The sequence below is a fragment of the Hevea brasiliensis genome, chromosome 2 (genome assembly GCF_030052815.1).
Source record: "Hevea brasiliensis isolate MT/VB/25A 57/8 chromosome 2, ASM3005281v1, whole genome shotgun sequence".
NCBI classification, from domain to species: Eukaryota; Viridiplantae; Streptophyta; class Magnoliopsida; order Malpighiales; family Euphorbiaceae; genus Hevea; species Hevea brasiliensis.
In genome coordinates this window covers 2,763,193-2,778,685 of record NC_079494.1, presented here as the reverse complement: position 1 = coordinate 2,778,685, position 15,493 = coordinate 2,763,193, and the positions used below count along the sequence as shown (strand labels likewise).

Genomic DNA, 15,493 nt, shown 5'->3' with positions numbered 1-15,493 from the left:
TTATCAAAATAAAAATAAGAGATTAAATCGTTCAATTTTTAAAATATAAAAATTAAATTATTATATCAAAAATCAAATAGTAAATTTTACTCCCGAGGACAAGAAACAAGGTAACATCCAAAATATGTTAATTAATTAAGAAAATCACTCTCTTTCTTATGATTCTTAAACATGTTAAAATAAACATGGAAATGTTTACCTACCCTTTGACAGTTCGAGAGCTTTCATTCTGTTTCCTGCAGTCCTCACCAGCCAGCAACTGAGTTGAAAAATGCACAAACCGGCAATTTGATGGAAGACGATCCTAAGAGGCAGTAATATATTTAACTGCGCTGTCAACAATTCTGACAAGTTTTGATACCGCCGGTCAGATGGTACAGCAATAAAAAAAATACATGAAAATGACCCAGAAGAGGTAAAAGTTTAGATCAATTATTAGTATAATTTAAAATAAAAATTAATCTACAAAGACAACGTGAACCAAAAATAATTTATCAAAATAACGTTCTGTTCAAAAAATATCAATCCTAATAAAGCTTTCTTAGCAATTTAAAAATTTTGAGTCAACAAATTGTATAAAAAAAACACCATTCTAATAAGAGTTTTCTTATTGTTTTAGATTCACATTATCTCCGTAAATAGTTTTTTATTTTACATTATTTTAATAAGTAATCCTAAAAGTTGCTTCCAATGAAATTATAGACAATTAAAATAGAAGTAAAGGTGGCATTTACAATCAAACGCTGTCCTCTTCTACATCATTGTCGCTCCTTGGGTAATTTTCCATCCTGAATTTAAGCATGACATCTCATATCTTGTTTTGCAGGTTCTGATGTTGGAGGCATTGTTTCTCTGGGTGAACAGTATCAGTTAAGCATGCCGACTCTTTGGGAGTTGCTTCCACTACAGCATATGCTGCCCATCTAGAGAGACAGTCACGCTGTCAATAGTCAGGTCCAACAGCGCACAATCATATACCCAACCAAGTTGTGAGATTTCAGCTGCACGATCACTCCATGCTTTTAACATCTGACCATCCAAAACCTAGGAGTTGTCCTTAGAGTCAGAATATATAAACAGTTTCTTTGGCAATGGTGACCAACTCAAGAACTCAAAAGTTTTAAAAGTACCAGGCTTTTTCCCTACCTCAGGCAGTTTTCCTGGAGAGTGGTGAGGTCCAAAAGCCTGAGATTTGACGGTCTGCCACTTGCGAACCATACCCTCTGCAAATCTTGTATCCATTCTTGGCAATTCCTCTACAGATTTATCATCTAGAAATTGAATCTAAATTAAAAGTACTTATCAAAGAATTTTCATTAGAAGCAAAAATGCTAGGTTCACGCTAGTTCATGCTATAAATACTTGCATGATATGATAGAATAACCTAAGTGCTTTATCACATACATTACATAACAATAAAGAAATAACTATGTTATCAATATATTAACTGATGCGATATCAACCACTAAATCAACTGCTACTTGAGAGAGTTGATTACCACTTTCACTGCAAAAAGGAATCAATTGAAATTCATCCAATTAATGAATCCTATATTTCAGCATAGTCGAAAACTTCAAAGTGATCAAGTGCTCTATTAAAAACAAGAGGCAAAATTGAATATAAGAATCTCACTACTCAATTAATGATCTTTCAGGAGACGTACACCACTTGAGAACAATGAAAGATGCAAGGACAAATATTCTATTACAATTTATAAAACAGTTTAGCAGGAACATTTCAAGCATACAATAAATAGTTGCCTAAATTAAACTAAGAGCCTGTTTGATATTACCAACTGCTATTGAGAAAATCACTTTTTTAAATATACTAATTAGAAAGTATTAAAAAATAATTTAAAATTAAATTTGATAAGTTTTAGTTATAAAAATACTAAAATAACAAAACAGCTTTTTTCAAATTATTTTTTTCAACAGCATCTAAAATAATGCTTTTATTCAGAAAAACAGTTTGGACTCTCCAAACTCATTGCCAAACAGGCACTGAATAGTCAAAACATCAATTACTTAGCTGATGCAGTTACAATCAAGGTTCAATAGATTGGACTATTCCAAATGTATCATTATATCATACCCACATTGATGGAGTTGGAGGCCATTGCTGAATCAATTCCATTATGTCAAATGAAGGGGCCATTCCTAGCAGGCAAATATTTCAAGCCAGCTAGTGTCATCAGTCCAATTGCCACACCAGCACACATGATCTTCGCACTTGCATCTTTTATTCTTTCAATAATCAAATCTTCTTCAGGCACTTCATCATAACTGTTTTTTCCAGAAGTTTCAGCCTCAATGGCAGGATCATCAGGATCAAGTTGCTCCAGAGGAGCTTCACCCTCTACTGAAGGAAGAGGATAATTCAATCCACCTTTTTCCTTGACTCCAGTATTCTCACCTCCTGACTAGGAGGAAACACCTTCTGCAATGCCTGAATTGCACTGGCCTTCGCATGATCAATAACAGCAGTAGCCTCAGCCCCAATCCTCACAATGGCTGCAGCTGCAGCCATGGATGAATGACCACCTCCCTCCCGCCTCCCTAAATATCTCAAGATAGCAGGATCATCATAATAGTCCCTAAGCTTAAACTGCATATCTTTGATGTCTCTAAATCTAGTAAAAACCACTTCAGTCAACCAGGCCTCCAACAGTTTACAAAGCCCACGGACATCATTGTCATCATCACCCTGTGACTTTTCCATCACAATATCGACAATGGGTGGATTTCTGTAAGATGAATCATCACTATCGTCACTGTCCAAGCCCAACCATTTATGACACTCATCAAGCTCCCCTACAAGAAGCAAGCAAAGACCCCTCTCCAGAGCAAAGTCTATCTCATGGTTTTGTTCAGGACTGTAGATGGAGACCACACTCCCTTGACTTGATACCTTCATTTGTTGGAGTCGTTGGAATTGGCCATCAGCATCTGGGATAAGATGAGGCTTCTTACCAGTAACAGCTTGAGCAACAAGGGCAAGTGCCACTCCATAAACTTCAAACCTTTCTGCAGGGATATTATTTGGTGTGGCTACAAATAGATCAACCTTTCATGGGGAAAAATGAAAATGCAAAAGAAAAGTTAAAACTTTTAACACAAGAAACATAGGATAATAAGTCAAAGTCATGCAGGTTGATCTATGCTACCTGCTCAGCAGCTGTCACGTGTAAGAATGCCTCGACCATGAAATCTTCACGGGTGAATCCTCCAGCAACAGGTGCAGCTCCCCCTCCTCCAAAAGCCCATAGTATATTGCACACTCCATTGAGACCCTCTGCCAGTCTCATCCAGTATTCATCACGAAGTGGCAAGGCTAGAAGTTCAAGGGCAAAATCGAGGGGCGATCTCCTCCAATGTGTCATCAATTTGTGCTCGTAAATCTCGTACCAGGCTGCTGGTCCCTTCTTCCTATATGCACGAAAAAAGAATATTAAAAGTAGTGGCACATTGGTATAACAGCTACAACACGTAAGTGATGAAGCCAAAAGGAGTTAAAAAAATTAGATGTAGCTTACATAATTATTTTCCATAAGTTGACATATTGCTGCTTGTACGTATAGCGCATTACTATAAGCTTCCACGCATTTATAAAGCGATGCAGCATTATAAGTTTGTTTGGCTCTAACTGTCTGACAAGATGACATAATCCACCAATAAAAATAAACTAATCTATCACTTCTAGCAACATTAAATTTATATATAAAAATAATCTGTCTAGAAAAGAGTGCACGTTCCTTTTTGCCCTTTTCTTTTTTATGTATATTTCTCTTTTTTTTTTTTTTTAAATAGTGAAACAAATAAAAGGGAAAATGTTACATCAAAGTTAATGTAGTGCAATACCTGCAAAAGCTTCAACGCTCTCTCTAGCATCTCACAACCTCGGATGAAATCTGGGGGATCAAAGCGATACCATCCCTTGACAAGTCCACATAAGCAAGCGCCATAGCCAGCACATCTTGCTTGAATGACTTAGGCAGTCTCTCTCGAAGCAACTCAACTCAACTTAATTAAACCTTTATCCCAAGAATTTGGGGCGGTGATATTGATTCTCTTTCTCCATTCAAAACGAACGATTTTGGATTAAATCCTAAAAAATGTGTAATGCTTCTGAGTTATGTTATACTACTCTCCTCCAAGTCAATTTAGGTCTACCCCTTCTTCTTTTTTTTTTTTTTTTTTTTATACTCTAACTTAACGTGCTCTACTTGTCTGAGGCTTCGTGTGACCAAACCACCTCAATCTCCCTTCTCTCAACTTTTACTCGATTAGCATCACTACTACCTTTTCTCTAATACTCTCGTTATGAACTTTATCTAGTCTACTTAGTATGGTCACTCATCCACCTTAAAATTCTCCGCAACTCTTATCTTAAACATATGCCACTACTTCAGTGCTCAACACACACTAACATATAAAATTTTCCTTTCAACTTATTAAAAATTTTGTAATCAATTGAAAGTTTTACTCCCATGTCACTCCTCCACTTCAAACATTCGACTTTAATCCTATGACTTACATACTCCTCGTATCCCCCCGTCTACTTATCTCTCTCAAGGCAAATTGTCTCCAATTTCAAGAACAACCTCTGTCTCCGCTGCTTCTTGCAACACACAAAGAGCCCCAGGAACCTACAATTCCATCCATTTTCACCTTGCAGTCAGCCTAATTTCCTTTCTTTTTCTTTCCTTTTTTCCTTTTATTTTATTCTGGAACCCAACGATGGCGCAACAGAAATAAGAAATAAAGGAGAATGACTTACCTTGTCCCACGGGACTTGAGTAATGATAGTATCCTGCCCGTCATCGATCAAGCCTTGATTGTATTCTCTTCTTGATTTAGGATCCGCTAGGGTTTCACATGCGGCTTGAAGAATCTATCTGCACTGATCAATGCGTCTTGATCAAGCCGCATCGAGGCGGTTTAGAAACTCTAGCTTCATAAGCTCTCTTTATACCATCTCCGAGGAATGTGTCTCAACTCCTAACACCTTTTAAGTAGCTAGCATTTTAGTTTATCAAAATTAATTCCAGAGAATGAGAAGAGGAGAGGAATTGAATTACCTGATAGAAATGCAGAGGAATAGGCACGTGGCGCTCAGGAGGGGCGAGATTTAATTTAATAATAAAATAAATAATATAATATAAAAGATTAATAATTATATATTTATTTAAATAATATAATATATTAATTTAATAATTATATATTTAATATAATGTAATAAATTTATAATTTTATATTTATTTAAACAATAAAATAAATTATATGATATATACTCTTATTAGTCATTTCACATATTAACAATAACAGCTAAATATAATTTTACCAAACACTTAATATAAAACAGTTATCATCAGCTATCGCTATCACTATCACCTAACAAGAATGACTATCACTAACAAATTATCGATTGTATTCAACAGTTAATCCAAACAGGCCCTAAATCAGAATTAACGGTTTCAAAAGGAGTTAAAAAAATTAGATGTAGCTTACATAATTCTTTTCCATAAGTTGACATATTGCTGCTTGTACGTATAGCGCATTACTATAAGCTTCCACGCATTTATAAAGCGATGCAGCATTATAAGTTTGTTTGGCTCTAACTGTGTGACAAGATGACATAATCCACCAATAAAAATAAACTAATCTATCATTTCTAGCAACATTAAATTTATATATAAAAATAATCTGTCTAGAAAAGAGTGCACGTTCCTTTTTGTCCTTTTCTTTTTATGTATATTTCTCTTTTTTTTTTTTAAATAGTGAAACAAATAAAACGGAAAATGTTACATCAAAGTTAATGTAGTGCAATACCTGCAAAAGCTTCAACGCTCTCTCTAGCATCTCACAACCTCGGATGAAATCTGGGGGATCAAAGCCATAGCATCCCTTGACAAGTCCACATAAGCAAGCGCCATAGCCGGCACAACATCTTGCTTGAATGACTTAGGCAGTCTCTCTCGAAGCAACTCAACTCAACTCAATTAAGTTTTTACCCCAAGAATTTAGGGTCGGCGAAATATAGATTCTATTTCTCCATTTTAAACGAACGATTTTGGGTTAAATCCTCGAAAATGTGTATAATGCTTCTAAATTATGTTGTACTACTCTCCTCTAAATCATCAGTTTAGGTCTACCCCTTCCTTTTTTTTTTATTCTCTAACTTAACGTGCTCTACTTATTTAACCAAACCACCTCAATCCCCATTCTCTCAACTTTTCCTAAATTAGCACCGCTCTTACCTTTTTTCACCTCCTTTTCTTTATCTAGTCTAGTCTAGTCTAGTATAATAACTCATTCACCTTAACATTTTTCGCAACTCTTATCTTAGACACATGCAACTACTTTAATGCTCAACACCCACTATCCTATAACATGCACATATAGGTCATATGACTATACAATAAAATTTTTCTTTCAACTTATTAAAAATTTTTGTTTCAACTTATTAAAAATTTTTGTGAACAAGTGAAACTCAGACTCCCATGTCACTCCTCCACTTCGACCATTCGACTTTAATCCTATGGCCAACATTCTCCTCACGTCCCCGTCTACTTATCTCTCTCGAAGCAAATTGTCTCCAATTTCAAGAACAACCTCTGTCTCCGCTGCTTCTTGCAACACACAAAGAGCCCCTGGAACCTACAATTCCATCCATTTTCACCTTGCAGTCAGCCTAATTTCCTTTCTTTTTCTTTCCTTTTTTCCTTTTATTTTATTCTGGAACCCAACGATGGCGCAACAGAAATAAGAAATAAAGGAGAATGACTTACCTTGTCCCACGGGACTTGAGTAATGATAGTATCCTGCCCGTCATCGATCAAGCCTTGATTGTATTCTCTTCTTGATTTAGGATCCGCTAGGGTTTCACATGCGGCTTGAAGAATCTATCTGCACTGATCAATGCGTCTTGACTGAAGCCGTACTGAGGCGGTTTAGAAACTCTAGCTTCATAAGCTCTCTTTATACCATCTCCGAGGAATGTGTCTCAACTCCTAACACCTTTTAAGTAGCTAGCATTTTAGTTTATCAAAATTAATTCCAGAGAATGAGAAGAGGAGAGGAATTGAATTACCTGATAGAAATGCAGAGGAATAGGCACGTGGCGCTCAGGAGGGGCGAGATGGGCAGGGGAAGAAGGAGCGAGGGTAGCACTGGAAGAGGAGAGAGAATGGCGAAGGTCGGACGAGGTGTCGGCGGTGGCGTTCAAAATTTGAAAGTCGCTGAAGAGGCGATCGGCCCATTTGCTGGCGGAGTAGGTGGTGGCAAGGGAGGTGTGAATGAGTTTGGAGGATTTTCTTGGCAATGGGTTGGGGATTAACGGCGTAGTAACTAGTGTTGATGTACAAATACCGACGCCTATCCATCTAATGCCCTCCATTGAAGCTGTTGTGGCCTAAACCCTCGTTCCTGGGGTTGAGCACATTCTCCGATGCTCGAGTTCCAGACCATAACGGTAGGTTCAAAATCTCCCTTTTTTTTAATTTATTAAATTAATAGGTTTAGGAAATTTTAAAAATTTAGAAAATTTTTATTATTCATATTATTTTTAATTTATTTTAACTCGATTGAGAGATTAGATTGCATTCGTTAGTATAATTAGTTTATTAAATATTGTAATTTTTCTAATTTTTAAAATTTCCATTTTCCATGTTTATTAATTTATTTTATAAATATATTATTAAATAATATTGAAACTTTTTATTATATAATAAAAATAAAAAATAATTTCAATACATAATAATTAATTTACATATAATAATTTTACTATAATACTTTAAATTAAATAATTATTTTTCTAAACTAAAATTATATGATTATTAAATAATTAATTGGGCCATCAGAGTGTCCCTTAATGGGCTACATACTGCAATGAAACTGGGGTGGGATGGTAACTGGGCCTTTCTATAATTTTTTTTTTTTTAAAACATGGCACTTCGTGTAGACGGATCAGCCATTGCTGGCCAGTAAATGGTTTTAAGTCAGAATTAACGGTTTCAATTTGAGAATTTTAAATTCAACATTAGAATTTAATCAATTTCCATTTTAATTCAATTTAATTTAAATTAACTTAATGATTAAAATATTTAAAATTTTCTTTTTTAAAAAATACTGATCAAAATTATTTGATCAAAATCACTTGCTCTGATACTATATCACAAACTTGAAAATGAAATGAGGGAGACGAGTGAATGAGTAGATGCAAAAGTCTATAACGCGTGAGATGGATTTACTTTGACTTAAACTAATCAACTAATTAGTTGACTTTTCACCCTCCTTTAATCTTTTTCTTTTTTCAACGTGAAACAATTGGTTAATTTTCATGATTTTAAGAATTAAGACAATAATAGTGCACCGAAGAACTTCCTGAAATGTTTTTATCATTGAATTGTAGATGACAACAAATTGGGGGCTCAATCAAGCCTATGGGAGACTTAGGTTGGTACCTGCGCCACAGAATTGTCAAAAATTCAACATTCACAACCACAAACGCAGACCAAGCAGTCTTAATTCCTACAGCACCAACTAAAGCAGGATCAATCCAATTAGATGATTGACGATTCTAATCAAATCTGTTTTTCCTCCTTTTTTTCTCTTTATTCTACTAATGGGGACGTGATAAAATCAACCTTAAGAGCATTGCCATTAATATGGCAGAATTATTAGTTCTTTAATCACATTCTATACTTTTGCTTTGAAACACTGATTGTCACTAGATTGAGTTATGTGGCCCATTCACTTGACCCATAAATCCTTGGTCACCGTAGGCTCACTGGGGTCTGTTGACATCAAGGTAAATATGATACGTAATCATTTAATTGAATAATTATTTCTATAAAATTATTAAATTTTATTTTTTTTTTATAAAAATTATTGAATTTCAATATAATTTTATAAAATTTCTGAAATTGAAAATTAAATACTTTTAGATTAATTTATTAACTTATTAATTATTTTATAAATAAAATAATATTATTTTATTAAATAAAAAGAAGGATGAATAAAACATATACTGTTATTTCTCTCACAGTGAAATTTCTCTTTTTTTTTTATTTTTTTTCTATTAGTACTCAATAATTAGATAATTTTATTTATAAAATAAATGATAAATCAATAAATTAACTTAAAAAATCTTTAATTATTAGTTACAATAAATTTTATAAAATTAAATTGAAATTCAATAATTTTTATAAAAAAATTAAAATTTAATCACTTTTAATAAAAATTTATAAAATTAAATAGTTGCGTGTGATAATTACCTATCATAGTTTAAAAAAAATATTTCTTTAAATATATTAATTAAAAAATATTAAAAAATTAAATTTAATATTTTTCTTTAAAATGATATTTAAAATGATGTTTTTTTTTTTTTTTTATTGAAAATCAGTTTTGGCTTTCCTACGCAATCTAAATCACCTCAGAGGTGACACTATCAAACCCTATGAGATAAAAATCCACAAGAGACTTAATGATCAACCCCATCAGAAGCTGAAAGATAAAGTGCAAAAAGTCCCCCAAGTTTTAATGCTCTTAATTCTTTTAAAAGGCACTGCACCTTTTGGGGAAGTGAGAAGGAAGAAACCAACCAAATAGACACAGTGATTATAAAACTAGCAAAGAAACAGAGAGAGAAAGGCACACAAACAACGCAGACTTGTAACGCAGCATATGGCGTCGTTTCTGTCAAACACTCTTTCCAGTCAATCTCTGCTAAGACACGCTCCTCTTGTACTCTGCCTCTCTCAACAAACTCCATTACTACTACTGCTCTCTTAATCAGTCTCTCCACTCGCAACCACCGTTTACACCAGCCACCACACCCACTACTCTCCTTCTTCTCCTTCTCTCTAATGGCAACGGCTATTTTTCTTTTCTCTATTTGTTATGCCACCTTATTAACCTTTGGTCTATGCGACGTCGTTCCATTATCGGAGATCCAAGCTTTGACCTCGTTCAAGCTCCGTCTTCATGATCCCCTCGGCGCATTGGATGGCTGGGATCCTTCCACAACTTCAGCTCCCTGTGACTGGCGCGGCATTGTCTGTTATGATAACAGAGTCCGCGAGCTTCGTTTGCCTCGGCTCCAACTGGGCGGAACTATCAGTGACCAGCTCGCTAACTTGCGCCAGCTGCGCAAGTTGAGTCTTCATTCTAACAACTTCAATGGCTCTATCCCTCCCTCTCTCTCGCAATGCTCTCTTTTACGCGCCATTTACTTGCAGTACAACTCACTCTCCGGCGACCTCCCATCGTCGATCGTTAGCCTCACTAATCTTCAAGTCCTTAATGTAGCTCATAACGTCCTGTCAGGAAAAATTCCTGGCTATATATCACATTCCCTCAGATACTTTGATATATCCTCAAATGCCTTCTCCGGCGAGATACCGGCCAACTTCTCGGCAGAATCTCAGCTTCAACTTATCAATTTATCTTATAATAAATTCTCTGGAGAAGTTCCGGCGAGCATTGGTCAACTTAAAGAGCTGGAGTATTTATGGCTAGACTCCAACCAGCTATACGGTACTCTGCCATCGGCGATAGCCAACTGTTCTTCGCTTGTACACTTGAGTGCTGAAGATAATGCACTGAGAGGTTTGATTCCAGCAACCATTGGTTCAATTCCAAAACTTGAAGTGCTTTCTTTATCGGAAAATGGACTCTCCGGTTCTATTCCTGCTAGTATTTTCTGTAATGTTTCGGGTAATTTTTCTTCGATCAGAATGGTTCAGTTGGGGTTCAATGCTTTCACGGGTATTGTTAAGCCGCCAAATGAAGGAGGCTGTGCTACTAGTCTTTTAGAGGTCTTAGACTTTCACGAGAATCACATACAAAGCATGTTTCCATCTTGGTTGACTAATATGACGGCGCTTAGAGTGATTGATCTTTCTGGAAACTTCTTTTCTGGTGCTTTACCGGCTGGCATTGGCAATCTTTTCAGGTTAGAGGAAATAAGAGTGGCTAATAATTCATTAACTGGTGAAATTCCTTTTCAGATTGTAAAATGCAGTTCATTACAAGGTCTTGATCTGGAAGGGAATGGGTTTTTGGGTAGTATTCCTGCTTTCTTGAGTGAACTAGGGAACTTGAAGTCCTTGTCTTTAGGAGGGAACCATTTTTCTGGTTCGATTCCACCGGGTCTTGGAGGTCTTTTTGAGCTTGAAACGTTAAAATTGAACAACAACAATCTCACGGGAAATGTACCAGAGGAGTTATTGAAGCTAAATAATTTGAGTATTTTGAATCTCGGCTATAATAAATTTTCTGGGGAGATTCCTTACAATATAGGGGACTTGAAAGGTTTGCTGGTTTTGAATTTGAGTGCTTGTGGGTTTTCAGGGAGGATCCCTGTGAGTATTGGGAGTTTGTCGAAACTTACCACTCTGGATTTAAGTAAGCAGAATTTGTCTGGAGAGTTGCCAATTGAAATTTTTGGGTTGCCAAGTCTGCAGCTTGTTGCTTTGGAAGAGAATAAGTTATCTGGGGATGTTCCTGAAGGTTTTAGCAGTTTAGTTAGTCTACAGTATCTCAATCTCACTTCTAATTCTTTCACTGGTGTGATTTCTGCAACCTACGGATTTCTAAGTTCATTAACTGTTCTCTCATTATCCCGGAATCAAATTTCGGGTGTAATCCCAGCAGAGCTTGGCAATTGTTCTGGCCTCGAAGTGCTTGAACTTCGTTCAAATCATTTGAAGGGCAGCATTCCAGGTGATATTTCTCACTTGTCTCGTTTGAAGAAGCTTGATTTGGGCCAGAATGATTTAACCGGTGAAATCCCAGTGGATATTTACAGATGCTCCTCCCTAGTTTCTGTCTTTTTGGATGCTAATAACCTTTCAGGCCATATACCAGAATCGATGTCCATGTTGTCAAATCTAACATTGTTGAATCTTTCCTCCAACAGCTTGAATGGGACCATTCCAGCAAATCTTTCTCAGATCTCTAGCTTGAGATACTTAAATTTATCGAGTAACAATCTTGAGGGAGAGATTCCAAAATTGCTAGCCTCTCGATTCAACAACCCCTCTGTGTTTTCTATGAATAAAAAATTATGTGGGAAGCCACTGGATAGAGAATGTGCCAATGCAAGAAACAGAAGAAGGAAAAAACTTTTTCTATTCATTGGTGTAGCTGTAGCAGGCGCCTTCATTTTGTTATTGTGTTGCTGTGGCTACATTTACACCCTCTTACGCTGGCGCAAGAGGCTTAGACAAGGTGTAACTGGTGGAAAGAAGCGAAGCCCAGCTCGAGCAAGCTCAGGAGCAGAGAGGGGTCGTGGAAGCGGAGAGAATGGAGGACCAAAACTCGTCATGTTCAATAACAAGATAACATATGCAGAGACGTTGGAAGCAACAAGGCAATTTGACGAGGAAAATGTGTTAAGCAGGGGAAGATATGGACTCGTATTCAAGGCTTTATATCAGGACGGAATGGTGCTCTCAATCCGTCGCCTCCCCAATGGTTCAATTGAAGAAGGCACCTTTCGTAAAGAAGCAGAATCATTAGGAAAGGTGAAGCATCGAAACTTGACAGTTTTACGAGGCTACTATGCAGGACCACCTGATGTAAGACTGCTTGTTTATGATTACATGCCTAATGGAAACCTAGCTACTCTCCTTCAAGAAGCTTCCCACCAAGACGGGCATGTTCTAAATTGGCCAATGCGTCACTTAATTGCTCTTGGCATTGCTCGGGGCCTAGCTTTCTTGCATTCAGTCTCAATGGTCCATGGTGATGTCAAGCCGCAAAATGTTCTTTTTGATGCTGACTTTGAAGCACATCTGTCAGAATTCGGACTAGAAAAATTAACAACAGCAACATCAGCAGAAGCTTCCTCATCTTCCACCGCAGTTGGATCACTAGGCTATGTATCACCAGAAGCAGCATTAACAAGACAGCCCACAAAAGAAGGCGATGTGTACAGTTTTGGGATTGTTTTGTTAGAGATCCTAACAGGAAAGAAAGCAATCATGTTTACCCAGGATGAAGATATCGTCAAGTGGGTTAAAAAGCAATTGCAAAGAGGCCAAGTATCAGAATTACTAGAACCCGGGTTACTTGAGCTAGACCCTGAGTCATCAGAATGGGAAGAATTCTTGTTAGGAGTTAAAGTTGGGCTTCTTTGCACAGCAGCTGATCCACTTGATAGACCATCAATGGCTGACATTGTTTTCATGCTTGAAGGCTGCAGGGTTGGACCAGATATTCCCTCCTCAGCTGATCCCACTACACTACCGTCTCCGGTTTGAACAATTATTTTTTGTTTAGTATTTGAAAAAGAATTACTTCCCCAAAAGAAGTATCATTCTTGATCATTATTTTCTGCAAGTTAATATTAGTGTTATCAACTTATCAATCATCATTGCAAACTTTAGTTCATTGTTTCTTCTATGGTGGTGGGTCTTCGTTTTTTCTTTTAACTCTTTATTCTTCCTCAACATGCTCAATTTGTATATACCTTTGACCCTACGACGGTAGTTTTCTTAGGTCCACTCCCGCGGTCAAAATACATCTTCCGTGATTCCTTCCAACAAAATTCAATTCCCGCCAAAAGCGGGATGAATAATCCGGATAAGACACGTGGCAATATTTGAAGAAGGGGAAAAGTAGCCGTTAATGTGAGTGGTGACACTGCAGGTAGCTCTATCGGAAAAAGGAAGCGGGGCATCAGGATCAGTAAATGTGTCTCTTTGGCTTGGCCAGGCCCTCAGATTCTTTGGCCGTTGCCACATAGGATTGAGAAAGTGTTGACCGGCACGTGGTCCCTGACTCTGTGACTTTGGCACTTTTGCTGCGTGAAACGCAATAATGCGGGTGCACGAAAGTTGTATGGTTTGGGGAATGGGGTCCCAACTCCACATTGTAAATTCCCTCTAAATCTGTCAATGCATTTATTTATTCATACACAAATCATAATACGTGATGCCAGTGTACGTACGCAGTGGCTAAAGTGTCTTTTAATGCGCCTTGTGACTGACTTCAGAGTTTCTGACCTGAAAGCTAAATTTTTCTATCAATCAATTGGGTCATGAGGATGGACAAAACCAACAGTTTTTTCACTACGGCATCTATCACTGTCAATTTTTACTTGTTGTCCTATCCCTTTCATTCCAGCCGGGAGTAGAAACCTCCCAATCCAAAATTTTACTGCACTCTGCCCTAACAGCACAACCTGATTTTCTCATGGGGCGTTTTGTTGGGTATTTATTTTTAACTTATTTAAAATATATTTTTTAATTTATAAATTAATTTAAAAATAAAAAATTAATTATTTAATAAAATTATTTAAAATTAATTTTTAAATAATTTAAGTATTTAATTAAAAGATATTAAAAAATAATTTAATTTCTCAAAATAATAAAAAAAATATATCATTAAGTATTATGATTATTACAACACGATAACATTGTTATTTGAAAAAATTATTAAAATAATATAATTTTTTATTTAATTAAAATATAATATTAAAATAAATAAATAAATCATAAGTAAAATATTAAAAATATTTTATTTATAACTTCTAATTTATTTTAATTAATAATTTTTTAATTTTAAAATCAAACTAAACACTAATCTATTTATAATTTTTTACTTATAACTCAAATCAAATATCATTTTAAAGTAATTTTTTAACTCATTTTTAAACTTTATTGTGTTTTATTTGTCTTTAATTTTCATTTATTATTAAGGGTGCATTTGGTATGAGGCTAATAAGGATTAATAATTAATCTTATAATTTTTAATATTGTTTGAATGTTTTAAAGTGAATAAGTTAATTTTTAGCCTCATTAACATTTAACCTCTTTTTAGGGGTTAAATATTAAGCTTGGGTTAAGTAGGTTAACAGAAGCTAAACACACTATTTATATATCTCTTTTCTATTTTTTCTCAACTTGTTTTATTTTTTATTCCCTTCATCTTCAAAAACTCTTTTGTCTCCTACAATAATAAGTAGGTATAATTTTTTTTTGCAATCACATAAGCAAGACTATAAATTTTTTTGGTATGAAAAATATGAATTTCTATCTTATTTATTTCGTTATGAGTTGTAAAAAAAATTATATATATATATATGTTCAAATTTCCTTTGCTTGCTATTTGTTATTAAAATATAAAAATAAATGTTTATATATTTTCATGTGAGTTTAATTTTTTAACCTTGTACCAAACATTTTTTATTATTACACCATTAATTATCTTTTACCTCTTTAATAATTACTCTTTTAAATTTTATAAGTTTAACACTTAACCTTCAATTTTTTAACTTTTTACCAAACACATCCTAAAAGGTATTTCAATTTAAATTTTATTTTATAAAAAAATTCTTTTAATATGTAATAAAAGATTTTTCACACTCAAAAAATATGTTTTGCTTTTTGAAAATCAAGAAGTACCTCCTACAGAAAATATTGAAAGTACATTTATAAACATTTAGAATGATTTTTATAAAATAAAATTTAAATTTAAAAATTTTTTAA

The 15,493-nt window shown here is 35.1% G+C and overlaps 1 protein-coding gene, 1 long non-coding RNA gene and 1 pseudogene across 2 annotated transcripts; 1 reads left to right on the top strand and 2 right to left on the bottom strand.

The window, feature by feature from the left end:
- Positions 1-590: 590 nt before the first annotated feature.
- On the bottom strand, positions 591-7,498 carry LOC110648358 (protein ACCUMULATION AND REPLICATION OF CHLOROPLASTS 6, chloroplastic-like; annotated as a pseudogene).
- Positions 5,507-5,870, bottom strand: LOC131171917 (uncharacterized). The gene is made up of 2 exons (XR_009142571.1): positions 5,829-5,870; positions 5,507-5,617 (listed from the first exon to the last, which is right to left on the bottom strand). It is a non-coding gene; the product is annotated as an uncharacterized LOC131171917 (long non-coding RNA).
- A 2,106-nt stretch (positions 7,499-9,604) lies between the features above and the next one.
- LOC110648355 (probable LRR receptor-like serine/threonine-protein kinase At4g36180) lies at positions 9,605-13,406 on the top strand. Its single transcript, XM_058132188.1, has one exon. It carries the CDS (start codon positions 9,866-9,868, stop codon positions 13,262-13,264), a length of 3,399 nt encoding a protein of 1,132 aa, XP_057988171.1. The 5' UTR covers positions 9,605-9,865; the 3' UTR covers positions 13,265-13,406.
- The last annotated feature ends 2,087 nt before the right edge of the window (positions 13,407-15,493 follow it).

What these genes read in the sequence shown, in the direction of transcription:
- LOC110648355 (XM_058132188.1), top strand. Translation starts at nt 9,866, where the DNA reads ATGGCAACGGCTATTTTTCTTTTCTCTATTTGTTATGCCACCTTATTA.